This window comes from Manacus candei, unplaced genomic scaffold, assembly GCF_025592945.1.
Source record: "Manacus candei isolate 608988 ecotype Guabito, Panama unplaced genomic scaffold, ASM2559294v1 h1tg000047l, whole genome shotgun sequence".
NCBI classification, from domain to species: Eukaryota; Metazoa; Chordata; class Aves; order Passeriformes; family Pipridae; genus Manacus; species Manacus candei.
In genome coordinates, this window is record NW_026138095.1 from 2,591,146 (window position 1) to 2,611,725 (window position 20,580).

Here is a 20,580-nt window from a genome sequence, read left to right on the forward strand (position 1 = left end):
TTATCTCGTATTTTTAGTTGCCTTTCACAACTCCCATCCCAGCCCTTGTCCCACACGTTGGAGCCTGCAGGTCTCCTCTCCCAGCACAGTGAATGAGATGGTCTTTTCCCTGAAAGGGTCAAAACCCTCCTCGAGGCTCAGACAGGCCCTACTTAACCTAATGAAGTCCCTGGAAGGCTCTGGGTGAAATCTCCAGCAGTTCAGCACAGCCACGGGGTCACAGCCACCCTGTGGGAGCAGAGCGGGGCCGGCAGCAGGATTTCCAGCTCACGCTCCTCTCCGTGCTCTGTTTGTTGTGCAACTGCTGCAGCATTAAATCAGCCTTTCCCCACGGGGTCAGACTATCCCGTTCTCCACCTCCAAGCCCTGTCACTGTTGGGAGCAGAGCAAACACAGCTGGTGTTTACCCACAGCAGCTCTTCAGCCACCCGCTGCCTCCGAGGACAGCGCACAGATGCTCCTTCACATCTGCTCCCCGCACAGCTTCCTCTGGCAGCAGCAGCACCTCACAGCTGGGATTTGAAGCCTCGTTGCCAGCCTTCACACTTGATCAATTGATCATTTTTTTTCAGGAATATCAATGCAGGAGGATGATGGTTGCCCCCATGGCAGCTGGTCACGGCACTGTCCCCCCTCCCTCTTGCAGGAGGCATCGCTGACCACAGACACACACCTCGCTCTGCTGCTCCCAATTTAGATTGGATATTAGGAAAACATTTTTGTGGAAAGGGTTTTAAAGCAATGGAACAGCTGCCCAGGGAAGTGGTGGAATCACCATCCCTGGAAGCGTTCAAAGAACATGTGGATGTGGCACCTGAGGATGTGGTTTAATAGTGAACATGGTGGTGGCTGGGTTGATGGTTGGATGTGATGGTCCTAAAGGTCTTTTCCAACCTTAACAATTCCATGATTCTCCCCAGCACTTGGTACAGCCCAGTGGCTGCCAATCCAGGCACAGCCACAACCCTTTCCCAAACAGCACATGGCCCGTTACAGCTGCAGAGAGCCAGATCAACATTCCCAATCAATGCCCTGGGTAAACAACAGCCATACAGAGGCAAATTCTGGAGCTGCCCAAAATGGATCTGACTACACCTTTTTTCCATCTGAAAATTCTGGCTCAGCTAAATCCAAATGGTTCCACAAACATGGCCCACTTTGTTTCCAGAATTTAAAGGGCAATAATTAAAACCACTGATTAATTCCAGTATTAGAGATGCTGAAGTCAACACACTTTTTCTGAGGATTAAACAAATGATTTCAGAATACTTAGTTTCGTGCCCAGAAGTGCTCCAAGACTGTAGCTTTTTATCCCATTTTCTGTCAAAAGGAAATCATATTTAAATCTCAGTACCTCTTAAGGTGAAAAGTGACAGTTACATCAGTTCCAGGAAATACTTCCTCTGTTTCTTCGGGGTTTTGACAGAAGATATTTTCTCATTTATGCCTCTTCATTTACTTGCTCCTCTGCTCCCATCTCATGAATGTCATCCCTGGGGACATGGCACGACCCTGCAGGAACATGGGGAGCTGGTTTGTCTCTGACTCAGAGGAAAAACATTCACTACTGAGAACTTCAATCGTGTTTTCCTCTCTGGTGACAGAAATCAGCAGTACAAACACTCCAGAAAAACAAAGGAAGAAGCAGAGCTTTCTGCAAAAAATTTCGTTTCCTTCCAAAAGGGAAAGATATTGTTCCAAAAATGTTCAAGTTTCCTCACCCATCTCTGCCCTCCCTCCTTCCCCTGCTGCCAAGGGGCTGGTTTTTCCTGGGATGCTGCAAGAGGTTTGCATTGAGGTGTCCAATTCCTTTTTTTCCAGAATAAAGAGGACGACGTTACTGCGGCTCCAGCTCTTGGCCGAGCCCAAGTATCGGCTCAGCGACGTGATGAGGGAATCCCTCCTGCAGGACCCCCTGGCCCCCATCCTCACCGAGCCCCATCTCCTGGCCTTGGACAGACGGCTGCAGCTCATCCTGGAAGCTGTGAGGAAGTGCATAGACACCTATGGAGAAGCCACTGTGGTGGCCAACGACACCACTCAGCCCCAGGCTCCTGCGTCAGACAGAGCGAAGCTGGACACTTAAACAGCCCTGAACTCGTGCTCAGAGGTAGGGAAAACCCCTGCAAGGCAAGTGGCAGGTTTAACAGCTGGTGATTTCCACCTGCAAACACTTGCAGAGACTGGGAGGGGAAACTCTTCAGAAGATCCTCAAGAATCGCGCTGGGCTTCTGTGCTGGTGCTCAACCAGAGCTGCTGTGCTTGGCCAAGGTGTTGGTGTGACTGCAGCAGATCTTTGCACCCCAAACACCAGCTCTGTGGTGGAAAAGCAGTGATCTGCTGTTCTGGAGTTGGTCCTGCCCTTGGGAGGGTGGGGGAACACATGGCCTTGGTTTGCTCAGCCTGCACGGGGATGCCGGTCCTGGTGAAGGACACAAACAGATGGGGGTTGAATAAAGAGATGCCAGGAGCATTTTCCTCTTATTTGTTCTGTAATCAAGACTGTGTGTGAGAAAAGAGCAACATTACTTCACAAAGGCAGTGCCTGCCACTGAGACAAGACAACACACAGCTTGGTCAGACCAAGGAGCACTTGCACTTACCCACCATCAGCTCTGTGCTGCCTCTTGGTCTCTTCATCGGTGATCAACCCACTCCACCTCCATCTGTACCTGCCACACAAAGCCCATTGCCTCACACAGCAGTAAAACCACTTCTTTTACCTGTCTCATGAGTGGAGGAGCCAGTCTGGGTTACAAAAGAAAGGCAGGTGTGTGCTGCCTTTGACCTCAAGGGAAAAAAATACCAAGCCAACCAAAAACAACCCCAAAAATCAAACTGCTCTGAGGCACACGACTGTATTTACAATTCAGGAACCCACCCATTCCTGGTAAAAACATTCTGCCAAAGAGGGGGGGTGGAATCTATCTCAAGTCATTTCCTTTTAAATCATTTAAATGATAACTTTAAAATTATTTAAGTTGCCATAATTCCCTGGAAAATAGAAACTGTGTCCTGCCCCCCCAATGCATTTTGAGGAGATGCAGTAGAAACTGGAGACCAAAAAAGCATGAAGGGTTATGGTAGGTATTTCAGTTTCCAGCTTTTCCACAGTCTCAATCAGAATTCTTGACACTGGGGACTTACAGACCTTTCTACTCCTGTGGACAGATGAAAATAAGAGGATTTAACTCCCTCTCAGCATGTTCAGTGTGTTGGTTTTTTTCAGTACAGCACAATGAATTACCAAAGTTTTATCTCCCTCTACCGGTGACTTTTTGTGCTCTCAACACACAGGACGAGCCCAATATTAACTCAGTTGTTGTCAGGGGATGGTGACTTGGCTGCTCCAACAGGAAAAACGTGGCAACAGAAGATAAGCTTAAAAGTAACATTATAGTTATATAGTGTATAGTTATAAGGCTGGAAGTGGAGGTTTTCAAGTTTCACTTTAGGTGATAAACGTTCTGCTTTCAGCCTGGGTTTTTTAGGTAATAAAAATCCTGGTTTCAGCCTGGTTTTTCTTCAATCAAGGGGATGTGGAAAGAGAAGACAGGGTGAAGGAAGCAAACCCATGGATATTTGAATGGCTGCTACACTAACAGGGTTGCAAGGTTGCTTTCTTCTCATTTTCACTCTCTTTTACATTATAGATACATTTTTAATGTATCTTCAAACTCAGGTGATCCAGTCAGGATCCAGCTTTCTCAGAGCTGGATGTAAAACACATCCAGGCTGAGCTGCTTCAGGTCACCACTCTTCAAATGTTTCCCTACTTCATCACGGCTGAAAATCCCCCTCTTCCCCTTCCCACTGTCTGCCCACCAGAAGTCGTCCATGATTAATCACCCCGTGCTCCAAACCTTCATTAAGGGTTTCCAGAGATGGGAGTGGCCAACTTAGGGCAGCTTCTGAGCTCCAGTAATTGTGTCTGGGCTGGGAATCACCAACGGGAAGAGATCAAAGCAGCACAAGTGGCTGAGACACTCAAACCAGACACAGGGGCCTTCTCACTGCAAAAACCAGTCATGCCAGAGCTCCAGAGGAATTCCCAGGCTGGCACATGGAGACCAAGCTCTCCACAGGCTCCGAGGGGAAGGTTCAGGACCTGGACTCAACCCTGTGGAGTTAACACCAAACTAATCCATTAAGCTGCTTAGTTTCTACTGCCTCATTCATGACACATCCTCTAAAGCCAAGGGAAAACACAATGCAGGGATGGGAAGAAAATAAGAGAGGCTGATTGCATTTAAGAATTTAAATCATTTTATTGCTTTACCTGCCATTAGGACAATCTATAACAAAAGGAATATAATATAATATATTAGCACATACAGTAAATCAGACTTATAGAGTCAGGTAACAATACAAAAATGGTCCTCTGGTTGACTATAGCTTCCTAGGGCAATAGACTTCATCAATTTGCTGAAGATAGACTAGCAAAAAATTACTTCTAAAGCCCTGAATGTTAGCTAAGGCAAAACTATGCCAATTGTGGTTTCCAACATATTGAAATTGCACACAAAGGTAAAGCTATAACTGTGTTTAATATTTAACTCAGACTTAGCTGATTTATCTTAAAATCTTGTAGGTAAAACTACAAAAGGGAGTAAACAGCAAGCTAAAAAGATGCAGTAGTGAAACTTGATTAGAAAGCCTTATATAAAAAAAATGTGCATTTTTTTTTCCTGTGGAGCTCTAACTGGTTTACACAGTTTTTGGTGCTTTAATGTAACACAAAGAACACATATGAAGAAAAATCCTGCAGAGAGTCAAAACTAAAGAAAAAATTTTTTACCAAAAACAAAGAAAACAAAGAACAAAAAAAAGGTAGCTTTTGCTTATTCCTTAAGGACTCTGGCAGAAATCCTCTACTCAACATCTCCTGAATAGAGAACTCAAAACCACAAGCATTTCAATCCCCTTCCTGGGATTTCAGGTTCAGAAATGCTCTGAAACCTTTTGTAAAGGCTTGATACCTTCAGTATTATTCTGCATCAACAAGCAGACTCTTCCTGATTCTCTACATGCCTGGGAGAATGTTGGATTTGAATCCCTATCACCTCAGAAAGGAAATAAAAGGAGGGCTCCATCGTTAGAGTAGTTGCACAACAAATGCCAAACTGCTTGCTGTCACTCCCAAATACAAACCTATGCTACTTTATATAAATTACAGTTTAAAGGAAACCTTAAAAATTGCCTACAGTTATTGAACCGTGGAATTCAGTAAAAACTTTTGGGAAGTCTTGGTGCACACAGAGTAATGGAACACGAAGCTGGGAAATACTGAAATACATTTAAGACTCTGCAACAGATTGAACTTGGGGAAAGAAAAAATAAAAAAAAAAAAAAAAAAAGGAGTATGAAACACGTGTGGTGGAAATTCCATAAGCAAGAAAAGAAATCCAAAGACTTCTTGGATTCAAACTAGGTTTATAATGAACCATTTAAAAAAAAAAAAAAAGATGAATCAACAGGTTTAAAAACTTAAAACAACGGAGTGTTGCAGGAAAGTTAAAACATTCAGTTTTTCTGCCTCACATTCTCTACCAAGAATGATGGATCTCTACAGACCAGCCACCTGCAACTGATGCTGGCCAGAAATACTCAGCATTTATTTTTCCCTGGTAACAAAGGGTCACCTGAACTGATGATGATTATTTTTAAAGTCAACTGAGGATTAACAAAACAAGTCACAGGGAAAATCAAATGTTTGCTTTCAACTTCTACACCAATCTAAGCACTCAAAACATTACTAACAGCTGGACAGCTGCACATTCTTACACCAATCTATGAACTAGAGACCAGTCAGGCATTGAATGTAACATTTGGTTCTTGCCACTTGGAACAGGAAGAGTTTTAAATGGCAAATCTATGGCTGAAGGAACAACAAGAGAAAAAGATCAGGTGCAGCAAGTCAGCAAATGAATTAACAACTGCAGTAGTTCACCAGAACTATTAACTTTGAAAGCTTTTGATTTACACTTGACAAAAACAGAACTAAGCAATCTTAAACCAGTGGACACAGGTACAATTATACTGGTAAATTCCAACTGTGGCTTTCTTAGCAGCTGATGCCTCACGATTGAACCCAGGATTACAGTACCCAGAAAATGAAAAACAAAACAAAAAAAAAAAAAAAAAAAGAAACCCAGAAAACCCCAAGCCCCAAGAAGCTCAATTACAAGGGCAAGTTCTCATGTGAAAAGAAATACAGCAGGTGATGACCACAGCCTTAAAACCTGTCCAACAATTTGAGAAACACCTTTACAAGGATTCTTTTCCCCTCCCTTTCCTGTCACCTCCTTTCTCTATGGCAATGGCATGGTGCCAGGAGGTCTCTCCCTCCCTGAAGCAAGGCTGCACTGGCCTGAGTTGGACACTGGTGCACAGAGAGAAGCAAAACGTCTCCATAGAACTTTTGCTATTAATTTAATGGGACAGAGAGCACAGAAATAATATGCCCTAAATTAATGACAGTGCCATGATAAGCAGTTAATTTTTTTATCTTATTTTTTTTTCCTTTCTCTCTCTCTCTTTTTTTTTTTTTTTTTTTTTTTTTTTAAACCAGACAGGAAAGCTGCAAATGCCAGTGGCAACGTGGCTCTGCACAAGGGGAAATAAAGCAGTCTGCATTCGTGAAGCATGGCTTGGACAGGGAGGAAGGTTTCAGACAGACAGTGATACAAAACTGTTGTACTGCTGGATGTTCCTCTTGAGAATGTCCGAGCAGGGGCCCAGGACACGCTCGAAGCGGGGCCGGTCCAGCTTCACACATTTCAAGGGGCCCCGAGCGACGACTGTGGCAGCACGAGGACGGTTCATCAGCAGAGCAATCTCACCTGGGACAGCAGAAAGTGGGGACAGTGTCACAAACCAGCAGGCAAAGAAACCCCCCTGTTGCACTGCAAACTGCAGGGAAGGTAATTCCCGCTTCGACGCCGCTCAGAACGACTGTCTGTGTGGTCACGTTAAAAGCAATTGTTTAAAAGAACTACTCGATGATTTTGTTATTAGTAACCCTGTCCACATTCAAGTCTCTCTGAAGAAAGCCTAAAGAATTTTCAGCACTGGTTCTATCTGAGAAAAGGTCACGTTTCAATTTACCACATAATTTTCCTAGTCAACAAGTAGTTATTTTTCTAACAGGTAAAGAATGTTACTGCTCGGTCCTGGTATTTCTAGGAAACTTAGGGCAACACAACCATGGGATTGAAGTAAACAAACAAACAAACAAACAAAAAACCCACTAATGCACAAGACAAGCCTTTAACCCACAGGTGGCCAAAATAAAGAATTGGACTTCACCATGGGGCTGTGGAAGACGAGATACTTGAAGTCTCACTGGATTCCCATTTCATAAGTTTTGCACAAACGTGCCAAAAGCTTTGTCTCAACTGCTAAACAACATATTTGGAAATGAAGTTTTCAACAAGCCCCTGTTTCTGTTGGTGATAACAACCCCCAACAATCCCAGCAACAGAGTGGAAGAAACCACAGCAGCAACTTTTGGGTTGGATTGCTTGTATTCAAGCAGTTGAGCTGGTTCTCTTCATGTTCAGGACTGAGGAGAGAACTCAGTGCTCCTTGGAAAATACTGTGTTATCAGAAGGGATGTTCAAAAAAAATGAGAAAAAAAACTTTTCCTCTGTGCCCAATTAAAGCTCCTGAACTCACTGGCCTCCAAAAAACAGGCTTGCTAAAGGATAAGGAGGTTCTAAGGGAGAGTTAAACCCCTGAGGGGACAGCTCTGCAGCACCTGAACACGATGGCTGGGATATTATTTAGTTCAGGAGTGGGAAACTCAAGAGAACATCGAGGGAAATATCAGAAAATACTGAAATGACATACACAGAATGAAGTCTAGTCCTAGATCCTGAGCTAAGCAGAGCTTTAGGCAGAGCCAGTGCACCTGAGTCCATCCCACTTCAGGCCTTGCAACAGAGAACTTGCTGATTTTATCATCTAAAGAGCTGAAAACCTGGACAATCAAAAGGTTTTAGCAAGGGGAAAGAGTACTAAGGAGAGAGGAACTACCTTAAACATGAGATAAAAAGTTAGGGGTTTTGAGAGAGGGGGGAGAGGGCAATATTTAACCATTAAATTGTAGGTTCTGACCAGGTTGTTTTCTGACCTGGAGGAGAGAAGGCTAAGGAGGGAATCTGATTATCTTATTGCTGTGCTCTGCTACATAATGAGTGACTACAAAGACAAACCCACACTGCTCCCTGCACAGTGAAAGGCAGAGAGAAAGCAACAAGCTGCAGAACAGGAAATTCTTGCCAGGCATAAAGAGAAAAAAAACTCTTCACAACACGACTGGTTAAACAGCAAAAGAAATTGCCCAGAGAGGTTGTGGGATCTCCATCCCTGGAGACACAAGAGACTCAACTGGACACAGCCCTGAGGACAATGATGCAATTTCAAATTTAGCTCTGCTCATGGCAGGGAGGTCAGACCAAATCACCACCAGGCCTCTGCTACAGAAAAGTACTCTGGAACAATCACATCCTGTGATCTGTGTGCACACCTGAATGCCAAGTGACTCTGGTACTCACCTGACACTGGGAGAAACCACAAGAGTCCTAAGAGGTAATTAAGCAAATGCATCTCATTTCTACCATCCACACAGCACAGGTAAAATGATGTTACCACAGTTGTCACTATGGGACTCACCAAAGTAATCAGAAGGTCCCAGCCTGCCCACTTCCACAAACTCTTCGTTTTCTGACCGACGCTGTAACACTGCAGCTGTGCCCTGCAACAACCAAACCACAGCAGTCAAACAGCTGGAACTGTTTCATTCCAACAAACTCCAACATTAACTTCAATAAACTGTTTAATTCCAATCAACTCAAAACACTGAAATCCACCCAGAATCAGCTGCTTTGCAGAAATAACTGTTACAATGCCTCAGTTAAAAAAACACTTCATAGTCCTTGCACAGTTCACCCAACTGCTCTGTAAGAGCAGCTGCTCCTTCCTCCTCTCTAAGTATAAAATGTCTTGGGTGTTTATATGTCCACAGCACCAATTTCTTCCTGGTTTTCCTCATAACAGTAAGAATATTCTGACTTGCAAAAAACTCCCAAAAAACACCAGACAGAAGACAATGAAACGTCTAGCAAGATATTAATGACTATCCAGAACAGGTCTCTACTATGCTGAGAAATTAAAACTGGTTTCAGCCAGAAACTTGTTACTTTTTTCCTGGAAGTGCCATTTGTAAAAATAGCAAAACTAAATATAAGCTTTTGCATGTCCAGCAAGAAGATATTTCTTTAGGGATCCTCTGTAAGGACATTCTTGTGTTTTGTTCTTCTCTAAGTGTTTGTTTAGGGATAGAATTAAAAAAAAAAAAAGTCAAGTTCTGAGCTTTTAATTTTGACCTCACTTACCTCCAAGATAATGAAGAACTCATCTCCTGGCTCTCCCTGGACCACAATCTTCTGCCCATCCTCAAACTGTACCGGTTCCAAAGCATCAGCTACAGTGAGACGCTCCCACTTGTCCAGAGATTCTACAGAGTTAACAGTTCATTAACAGAGTGTCTTCTCAAGGCACAAATCACACTTTTTGCTCTGTATTTATACAGAGGTCAAGGTATTTCTGGCTACATTTGTGCATCAGATATCAAGATCTGAATTAAGTGTCATTTTGGACTGACGCAGAAAAGCAATGCAGGGTTTGCAGCCACTTGTAATGAATAATCACAACAGCCTGTAATCATCATAATGTTGGGTAACAGCTTCATTACAATTTATTCCACTTCAGAACAAAAATCTTCTCACTTACCCAATATAGATACTTTACTAAGGAATTTCTCATACATATTTCTCTTTCTCAAAGTATTTCCCTACAAAACAAAAAAAAAAAGTAAAAACCAAGCACACAAAGTAAGTTTTCTTTCTGCTTCAAATAAAACTCAGGACAAAAATAAATTTAACCAGACATACTGCATCCTGTCTCACAGACCCCCAAACCCACAAGATTAAGTGTTTTGAAATTAAGTTATTTCAGTAATGTTTCAGTTGAGCAACATTGATAAAGTACCCAGCATTTACTGCAGCCTTGTTACATTCTCACTTAATACTGCACTGGTATTGTTTTGCTCACTAATGCAAGATTCTCCCTTGCCCTGTGCCTGAGGGATGCATGTTGAGTAATCAGCTTTCTGATTACAAAAGAGATAGCAGGATTTGGAATAAATAATTCCAGCAAAGGACAGGCACAGGCAGAAGGTCAGATGACCAGCGTAAGTCAACCCAAAAAGCACAATTCCAGGTTCTGAAGGGTACTTGCCATCAGGATCCTCCTGTAGCTGTCTCTGTCGATGCCCCACAACTTCACATTCGTCTTGGCTTTGACGGTTGCAGCACGAGGGGTTCCATAAATGAGGGCAAGTTCTCCAAAGCTCCCACCCTCACCAACACTGGTGGCCCACTCACTGTTCACATAAACCTGAAAGGCAGAGCATCCTGTGGTCAGAGACACCCCATGTCCCTGCTGCCCTCTGTTTATAGCACAGGGAAATTCCCACATCTGTACCCCTGACCATTCCAGGGCTTTATCAGCACTCCCAGCCCCAGCACTATTTTTACTTTCTTTGTCTCTCCTACATCACATGCACAGACTCTACCCATGTGAACTCCTGAGACCCTTTGATAGGAAATAAAATCCCAACAAGGTCTCTGTCAGATAGAGCTACAAATTAGTTGGACTGGAAAATAAAAAGCCTGTCCCACACCTCAGCCAGACTCCACCCTGCACTTATAAAACACTTCTATTGTGTCCGTATTGAAAATCACTCATTTTCAAACCCAACCCAACTCACAGTCTGTGCAGCCAGACTGAGCCATTAAGGAGCAAAATAAGCTTCTACAAGTATGAGAGAAGCTGCTAAAGGCAGTGCCTGTAGAAAAGGCCTGCAAATATCAGAGTATTCTTCTGCTAGGAATGAACATATCGTTAATAAACTATCAATAATGCTTACATCCATTTCTCCTTGATCAACAACGTAGAAGTTATCACCTTCATCACCTAAAGAAGGAAAAAAATTGAATACACACTAAAAGGAGTAAATCTCTGCAAACATTCACATTTCACAGAGCTGTCATCTCTGACAACTGTGATGTTTAGACTCCAATAAGGATGACACATTTTTGCACAGCTTGCAGGGTGAAATTTCACATTTTGCTGCTTTCACACTCCTCACAGCCCTGTGAAAGGGGACATCTACTGGTATCTGGGAGATCAGCAGGAATTCCAGGAGTACTGGATCCATAAACTGACATAACATGTTCTACAGAGTCATCAAATGATATTCCCAACAGATAATAAATGCAATGAAACCACATCCTTGCTCCATTCACTTCAGTATGAGCTGTGCTTCAGGGAACACAACAAGAAAGGGTCACTGCAGCCAGACAGTGTTTTTGTATTTCAAAAAACCCCAAAAACTAACAAGAGCACCAGGCCAGAGTCTGCTCCCCATCCTCAAATCATCCACCAGCGCAAACACTGTGACTTACCTTGCTGTATGACAGTCTCTCCTGCGATGTAAGTGACAGGGAACATGGCATCAAAGATGTCACTGAAGGAGAGGACCCCAAAATTAGACAAAAGCCTGGACAACTCCACACATTCACATCCTCCACCTGTACCCCCCACCCACCAAAACTGCTCCTGTAGCCTCTGTATGGTTGCACTGACCATTGGCTGTGCAGTTTTGGACATTGTGACACATCCATTCTGAAGTTTGCCCTTCCAGAAACTTTTTAACACTCCAAAGATTCCCTCCTACCTTCTTTCGTTATCGTCGAGATGGGTGAACAGCACATTCTTCTCAATAGCTTTTGCCAAAGCAGCCATAGTCTTATAATCTTTTGGAATAACCTAGGACATTGTCAGAAAAAAGTAACTGATTCATTTTTTCATGACAAATTTGTGCATTTCACAAGGTAAATAAATTATTTCAACAGCTACAAAACACTGCCTGAATACTTCCAGTTTCTTCCAAGCACTACAGATATAAACCCAAACACAGTCAATGTTTACAGCCAGTTTGACCACATAAATAGAATCTTCTATTATGTTATGCATCTGTAAAATCATCATCCTATTCTCAGTTCATAAGTTTTTTTGCAAGAGGACAAGTATCTGTTCAACCAGTGTTTTCCTGTGAATAGCAGCAAGTCTGCTCTGCCATTAGGCATTTATGTCAGTGCAGTTGTTGAAACACTTTGTTTATATATAATATATATATATGTGCATCTAATTATATATCACTTCAAAGGCAACAGGTCTAAGCAATGCATAAATGTTTTAACTGTAGACAATTTATTCTATCCACAGAAGTCTGCTTTTTATTTACTTATTTATTTAATACTCTGGGCAGAAGGCGGGTTCAGATAAACCCTTGGCCTGCAGATGTAATTCCTAGCAACGTTTAAAAGCCTTTTAGACACCTTTCTAACATAAGATGCAGCATCCTCTTCTGTGTAGACTTCTGCACTGATGGCCCCACGTCGTGATCGATACTTCACCACAGGGTTCAGAGGAGGAGGAGGAGAGATTTCATCCTCCCGGGAGTCTGAGCGAGAACCAGACTTCAGCTGATTCAACAACTGCTTTGTTTCCTCCTAAACAGGAAGGGAGACATGTTTGTGTCACTTAATCCAGCAAAGAAAAAAAAAAAAGAAAAAAAAAAGGGCAGTCATATATCATGTTCCAGTTTCTCCTGCCAACCCGAGGGAGCTTCCTGTGTACTATTATTCCCACATTAAGGCAAACAGGAGACTGCAGCATCCAAGATCAAAGGCCTTCCAAAATAGATGGTGGATATGCCTCTCATTCATAACAGTCATGTCACAATGGTGTTTCTTTCAGTCAGTCATACTTAATTTATTAAACTATCAGTGTAAACAAGTCGATTCTACTTTCTGCCAAGACATTGCCATCATCTTTCTGATGAAGACATTCCCCAAATGCTGGAGGCACGTCCCCAGCTGCAAACCCCACAGTTCCTCCCTCAGCTGAGAGGTGTTGAAGCCTTTTGGGATTTGAAAGACAGAGGAGCAATTCCTCAGAAATCCACGTTACATGAGAAGCTTTTGAAACAGGTCGAGTCATGGACCAACTTGATACTCATTAACCAATGTTTATTTTAGGAGAAAGAAACACCAACAGCACTTACAGAAGAGCTGGAGGAAGGATGCTGAAGGCCAGTCTTGGATTTTTTTTTTATGGAAGCCACAGATTTGTCAATTTTGCACAACATTATATGTTTTCCTTATTTCCCTCAGTTACCTGTCATGTTGCAGTGATACTGTAGAAAACCAGGGTACTTACAATAAAAGAAAGTCTAACTTGACACACAGAAATTTGATTCTTCAGAAGATTCACCTTAATCAACTAAAATCAGATTAAAAACAAAATCATCCACCCCTGCAGTCAGAGCATTTGCACCATAACAGCTCAGATGACACTCCCAGCATTAGGAAACAGAGTTTTGGGACATTCTGTAAAAGAACAAGGAGTCTTCTGTTCTCCAAGAGCTCCAGCCCTTGTAAAAGCTGGGTTTGTCCCAGCGTCCTTGATCCCAGCTGGGCAGAGCTGCCTGGCTCCGGAGGTGCAGGGAGGCCATGGATAACAACACCACTGAGGGAAGGGCCATCAGGAAACCATTCCCGGATTTACATTCCAGCTCTCCCGGAGCCAAGGAGCAAGTGCTGCTCCATCGACTCACGTTTCACTTCCTGCTTTCTGCCCATTGATAAAATGGTGCCACATTTCAGCACGGTGGGAGCAAAAGGTATTTTAGAACTTGTTTCTATCCTCTGGTTTTAGAGGAACAAGTCTCGACAGAGATGAAATTAAAAATAGCCTGAGCAGTAATAAGTGTTTGGTTTAAACTGCCTCTCCAGAGTGGAAAACACCATCAACCACAGAAACATGTTTGTTCACATACACAAAAAAGGACACTTACTTAAAAAGTGAATACCAGCTGCTGTGTTTTTCCCAGTATCACATAAAATATTAACTATTGTGATCAGAGATTGAAGTACTTCAGCAGCATTTAGTGAGGGAGCTGTGTATCCAAACACTACTCAAGAGACTCACCAGGGCAATGCCCCACTCAGGGCAAGAAAACTGCACTGACAGAAAAAATACAACTGGTAACTTCTGCCTGATACAAAATTTAACATTAACATACTTCCTTTTAGTATATTAAGGTAGGGCATGGACACAGAAACAAGTTAGAGGTGGGTAAGAATGTATTCATTTAGAATATACCTGCTATTCTAAGTAGTCTATTTACACACTCACCAAGAGGAAGGTTTTCCCTGGATGAGACAAATCATAGAACAGAACCAGAAAATATGATGAAAAAGATCTCCAAGATCATCAAGTCCAAACACCACCAAGTCAACTAAACTGTAAATCTCCAGATATTCACATCATACATTGCAAGACTACCCTGTGCCATGGAGTGACACCCTAAAATCTCATATTTCCTAATTCCAGCGTTCTCTAAAGCCTAATATGCACATAACTGTACTGCACATATGCACTTATTTCAGAGGACAATCATGTCCAATATCCAGGATTCATCTGCCAGGCTGCACTATTGATCTCTACATTAAATGTCCATAGCTGAAGCTACATTACACAGCCAAGCCCAGCACTGGGGAGCTATTAGAGCTTTTAGCATGTATTGGTATTACCAGACATTGGCACAGCAAAAAAAACCAGAGGCCTTATTCCACCAAACCAGATAAACCAAAACCATTTATACAATCAATGTGTAGTAACTGGATTCACCTAACAGCTCTCATAACCCAGAAGAGGATATTTGAATTCCTGTAGTAGCTGTAACAACCTTGGAGGCAAGCAATTTTAATGTTTCTGAACAGAAATTCTGAAGTGTGTTTAAATGTCTGCAACGTATTTTAATAACATGCCAATGAATCAGCTCTGTTTGTGTGCAGTGGGAGAGATGACTTGTCAGGAGAACAGAGGGGAAAATAGCAGCCTCACTTCAGCTTTCAGTGGTGTTCCCTCAAAAGTCAATCTTGAAAAAACAGACTGGATGAAACTGAGGTGGAGACACAGTAAAACAGCTGAACAGATTTAGAAAGCATATTGAAAAGTTGCTCTGCTTTAATAAAGATGTGACAGACATGACTTCTGGAAGGTGAGGCAGATTCAGTTTCAATCATTTTTGCTCTACCAGAGCTAATTACTGGGTTGGAGCTGGTTAATGAGAGCACTGAGCATTTGTGCTTTCCAGACACGGATGTCAGGGAGTTTGGAGCCAGCACAGGATGTTCAGTTCCGTTACTTGACAGCTGTGAAGGTACATTTTACCTGGGTAAACTCACAGCAGCACATCAGGCTGGCTGAGGAAATCACCCACAGAAAGCTGCAGCAATTTTTAAATTCAAGAAGAGAAATGCTCCACTTTCACTTGTAGCTCCAGCAGCACTGCTGGGTTGTACAGCCCATGATAACAGACCCTGACCAAAATTGTAAGAGTGATTTCAGGGGAAAAAACATGACCTAACCAGTTTAATTTTCAGCTTCCTTGTAGGCTGATGGAGTACACAGACAGCCAGTTTGCACCAGAATAAAATCATCAACTTACTCAATTCCAGCATATATGTCATTAAATTCAGAGCTGGACTTGTCTTGCTAAAAGAAAATTTAAATTTCCTTCAATCTTAAATATTCTATGTTGATTATAAATCCACTACATTTTATATCCCTATGTATGAATTGGTTTACAATTTATTCTAAGCACAGTAATGCAGTTTACTTTGTAAAAGTTTGTATATCAATACCTGTGGTGATGTGTTACAAATTATTAACCTGTCAGTACTTCCAAACCCTAGAATCCAAGATGAGGAAGGAGGCAATGGATTTTTAGGAACCTAATGATTAACTGCTGCAACTACACACACACACAAAAAGAAAGTCAGAGCTTTTGTTCATTTCATAAGCAAAACGTTCCTCAAATACATTGTGGTTATAGCAGGTTAGTTTGCACCTTTTGGTCATTTTCTAGTATTTACCTTGAAAACTTCTATTAAAACACAATTTCCACTATATATATTCATGCTCTCTAGTGTTAATGTCTTTTATTCACATCTGCAATTAGCAGCGACCTAGAATTAAAAAAAAAAAATATGAAAAAGGTATAACTCCCATGTACAGCAAATACTGAAAGCAGCACTTGCAAACACTGCTGTACAAGGTCACAGCTGCATTATTTACAAATCCCATATTCTGAGTACAGTCATTGTACCTTTCCTCTGCACAAGACTTTAAACTTTCCATTTCCATTGCAGCTTCTTTTCCAACCTGCCTGGATATCAATATATAAAATTTAACAGTTCAAAAGAATGGGAAATCACTGTTTCAGCTGTGAATGGTTCCCCTTCCCAACATCCCAGAATGCTTACAACAACAACAACAACAAAACCACCAAAGAGATCTCAGGACAAATGCAAGAGGAACAACAAAGCAGAACACTGAACTCCCTAGAGAAGGCAGGAACAGGCTCGCTCTTCCAGAGATCTGGAATGCAAATACTTCTATTTGACTTCACTAGGCCTGGATAATGCCACTGGCACCACTTCTGTGCTCTATCCCAATTACTGGAAACCAGTTGTCTCAATGTAAGAAGCCAAATGACATCAGCAGTGTCCATCCAAGGTCAGACTCCACAGTCATCCAGCCACAGACACCCTCGTGCACGCTGACAATCAGCTCCTATGAGTAAGCACTGGACTGGCATTACATCTGCATCCCAGCCGGATAAGTCTCCTTCTCAGCTTATGCTCTGTCCTACATGCTTTGGTATGACAGAGGTGTACAAACTACTGGAAAACATGATTTCTTTTCCAAAAGCACCATTTCCAATTTCAAACAGCCAGCACACGGACACTGGTCAAATCTGCAGCTCAGCCCCTAAATCAAGAGGATAGATTTAAATTCAGGTTGTTCCACTCTCCTTCCCTCCCATCCTGTATTTTTTACCTTCTCCAATCTTTCAAAGTACTCTCTGATGAATCCCATGGGTCTCTCAGGTCTGACTGTGCATAACTGTACAATGCAATCCTTCAGAAGCTGCTGGATGTTGTGTTTTTGGATGTAAAGTTCACATTCCCGAAGGCTACGCTCCTCCTCGCTGCTGCTGCTGCTGGAAGCTGCCATTGCTGAAGGGAAGAGAAAGAGAAGGTTAAATAACGAGTGGAAACAAAGATGCAGCTGCCTCAAAGAAAGTTATGCTGCTTTATCTTGCTGATATCACAGCATAAAACCACCTTTACCTGCCAGAGCAGTAACTAAGCTAAACTGTGAAAGGCTGGGAACTTATTTGGTTCAGCTGAAAAAGCTTCACCAACCCAAGCCCTGTGAGCACTCCAAGTCAGGGAAGATTCCACCTGAAGTTTCTGCTGCTTAAACTGAGTATCTTGTAGGGCTGGAGGATCCCACCAGAGAGGTCTGTGTGGGGTCAGGGGGATGGTGGCCAGGAGAGAGGTGGGTGGAAGCTGGAAATCTGAGAGGCCAGAATGGGAAGTATTCGGAAGTGAAACATGTTAAGGTTGAAGCCAGAGCCAGTTCTCCAAATGCCAAGGCAGAGCCTGCTAACGGAAGTTATGGAATTAGAAGCAGCACTCCTAAAAACCCCCTCTCCGGTTTAAACTGGTCCCTCCTTCATAACTTATTTCATGGATACACTGCAAACCCAAAAATACTTTTTCAACTATAAATAATGAAGAGTACAGCTTTGAACACATCTGTGATGGTGCCAGGTTTTTAAAAGACATTATGGAGGCAGCTGAGACACTTCCAAGAATGTTTGTAGGCAGTTTTTTCCCCCCTTTCAGGTTTGTATTGGGTTTGGTAGTGGGGGGGCTACTGGGAGACTTCTGTGAGAAGCTGTTGGATGTTTCCCCCATGTCCAATGGAGCCAATTCCTGATATCTCCAAGATGAAACTGCCCCTGGCCAAGGATGAGCCCACCAGGGACAGTGGTAGAGCCTCTGAGATAATGTATTTAGGGAGACAGGGGGAAATGGATACTTCAGCTGGAGAAAGAAGTGGGAATATGTGAGAGAAACAGCCCTACAGACCCCAAGGTCAGTGCAGGAGGTGCTCCACAAGCTGGAAAAGGGATTCCCCTGAAGCCCATGGAGGTCCACAGGGGACAAAGATCCACCTGCAGGCTGTGGAAGTCCAGGGTACAGAGATCCACTTGCAGCCTGTGGAGGTCCATGGGGGAGCAGAGATCCACCTGCAGCCCCCAGAAGGGAGGAGGGCAGGAAGATTTGGCTTTATTTCTCATTATCCTACTCCAATTTGATTGGTTTAATTTATCACCAACCTCCTCAAGTCAAGTCTGTTTTGCCTGTGATGGCAACTGGTGACTTATCTCAATCCATGAGCCTTTCCTTGTATTTTCCTTCCCTTGTCCAAATGAGGAGGGGAGTGATGGAGCAGCTTTGGTGGGCACTTGGTGTCTAGCCCAGATCAACCAACCACAAGGTTACAGAACCATTTTTAAACATATATTTACATATATATATATAAACATACATATATGTGTTAATACACATATATATACATACAGGCATTTCATATAATTTTTTTTCCTAAGGAAATTAACACTGTGAGATCTAAAGAAACAGGAAAGAACTTCTCAGGGCATTTTTGATGAAATACAAAGAAAGTTACCTGGTACAGGGACCGTGGCAACAGCTTATTAATATGCAGGAAGATATGTTGATCCCGGGATCAGCTTTGGAAAGGGGGAAAAAAAGAGATTCAGTCAAAACACCTTTCAGAAATGACAAGTCACCGAAGGCACATCACGGGTTTTATCCTGCTGAGGCAGCAGCAGAGAAACTCAGGGCACAGAGGCAACACAACGCTGTGCCCCTGCAAATTCTGCTGCTGGAGATTATGGAGTTAACCCAGAACTGCCAACGCTTCGGACAGGTTTCATTCCTGTCACACTTAATCCCTGCTCAAGCACATACACACGTGTATTTTGCGTTGCATAAACACTAAAAGCGTGGCCTTCTCAGGGGCTGGGAAAGCGCCGAAAACTTCTCCAGTGGCTCCCTTTGTTTCGCAGGCTCGCACTGAAGGTCAGCGCTAATTAAACAGCCCCGGGGACACCCGGTGACCGCCTGCAAATCACACCCTGCGAGCAGCACACGAGCCGGGCAACCCCGGCACAGAAAACAAAGTACCACGGACAGGACGAAACCTTCAGTGTTTCTACGAGGCATTTTTTTTCTCCCTGCTTATTCCCAAAGCCTTCCCGACCCCCCCACCCCACCCCAATGGCGCGGCTGCCCAGCCCAGCCCAAGACCCGGGGCCTCCAGGAAAGCCCCGACACGGCCCGCCCGGGGCTCGGGGACGCAGAGAAGGGGGACACAACCGGCCCCGCGCCTTCCCGCAGCCCCGGGGAGGCCCCTCGGCCGCGGGGCCGCGAAGCCGCCGCTGCCCCCGCGCAGCCCCCGGGGCCGCTCCCGCCCCGCCCCAAGGCCGCAGCCGCGCTCTCCGCGCCCTCCCCGCCCGGTTCCCGTCCCCCCCCGGCCCAGCCCCGCCGCCCCCCGGGACCCCTCCCGGCCTCTCCCGGCCCTCACCGGCGGCGGCTCCGCGGGGCCCCCCCGCCCTCACGGCCCGGCCCGGCCTCGCTGCAGCCGCGGCACCGGAAACCCACCGGCCGCCCGGGCCCCGCCCGCGCTGACGTCAATGCGCCTCGCTCTCGGCCCCGGCACGGTCGCCGCGGTAACCTTAAAGGGGCAACGGAGGGAGAGGGGCGGGGATGCGATGGGGGAGAGGCAAGGGAGGTGCTGGCCGCTTTAAGGCGATGGAGGGGAGCGGGGGGGGATGCTCGGGGATGGGATGGGATGGGATGGGATGGGGTGGGATGGGATGGGGTGGGGTGGGAGGGGAGGGGATGGGATGGGATGGGATGGGATGGGAGGGGATGGGATGGGGTGGGAGGGGAGGGGATGGGATGGGATGGGATGGGATGGGATGGGATGGGATGGGATGGGATGGGGTGGGGTGGGATGGGATGGGGTGGGGTGGGATGGGGTGGGGTGGGGTGGGGTGGGGTGGGAGGGGATGGGGTGGGATGGGGTGGGGTGGGATGGGAGGGGATGGGATGGGGTGGGAGGGGAGGGGAGGGGATGGGATGGGATGGGATGGGATGGGATGGGATGGGGTGGGGTGGGATGGGATGGGGTGGGGTGGGATGGGGTGGGGTGGGGTGGGGTGGGGTGGGAGGGGATGGGGTGGGATGGGGTGGGGTGGGATGGGCTGGGATGGGGTGGCTGGGCTGGGATGGGGCAGGGTGGGGTGGGATAAAAATGGGATGGATGGATGGGATGGGATGGGGTGGGATGGGATGGGATGGGGTGGGAGGGAGAGCGGAAGGTCTGAGAGGAGCAGGATGGGACAGGATGGGGCAAGCAGGATCCCCTGGGGGGAGCAGGATGGGATGGAAGAGCAGGATGGGATGGAGGGAATGGGATCCCCTGAGAGGAGCAGGACCC

General features: G+C 44.8%; 2 protein-coding genes across 3 annotated transcripts in view; one reads left to right on the forward strand and one right to left on the reverse strand.

Annotated features, from left to right (window-relative positions):
- FAM20A (FAM20A golgi associated secretory pathway pseudokinase) overlaps positions 1-6,685 on the forward strand; it is a 19,293-nt gene extending 12,608 nt beyond the window's left edge. Inside the window, exons 11-12 of one of the 2 annotated variants that reach the window (XM_051797736.1) lie at positions 1,822-2,110; positions 6,572-6,685. In XM_051797736.1, the coding sequence (XP_051653696.1) occupies positions 1,822-2,086 (265 nt within the window). In that variant the 3' untranslated portion in view covers positions 2,087-2,110; positions 6,572-6,685. Of the gene's footprint in view, positions 1-1,821; positions 5,471-6,571 lie in introns of those variants that run through there. The other variant, XM_051797735.1, reaches the window with a different exon arrangement.
- Positions 4,244-19,753, reverse strand: PRKAR1A (protein kinase cAMP-dependent type I regulatory subunit alpha). Its single transcript, XM_051797743.1, has 12 exons — positions 19,663-19,753; positions 18,742-18,805; positions 17,041-17,219; positions 12,468-12,641; positions 11,804-11,895; positions 11,532-11,593; positions 10,994-11,040; positions 10,303-10,461; positions 9,796-9,856; positions 9,399-9,520; positions 8,677-8,758; positions 4,244-6,842 (listed from the first exon to the last, which is right to left on the reverse strand). Exons 3-12 carry the CDS (start codon positions 17,215-17,217, stop codon positions 6,670-6,672), a joined length of 1,149 nt encoding a protein of 382 aa, XP_051653703.1. The 5' UTR covers positions 17,218-17,219; positions 18,742-18,805; positions 19,663-19,753; the 3' UTR covers positions 4,244-6,669.
- Positions 19,754-20,580: the final 827 nt, after the last annotated feature.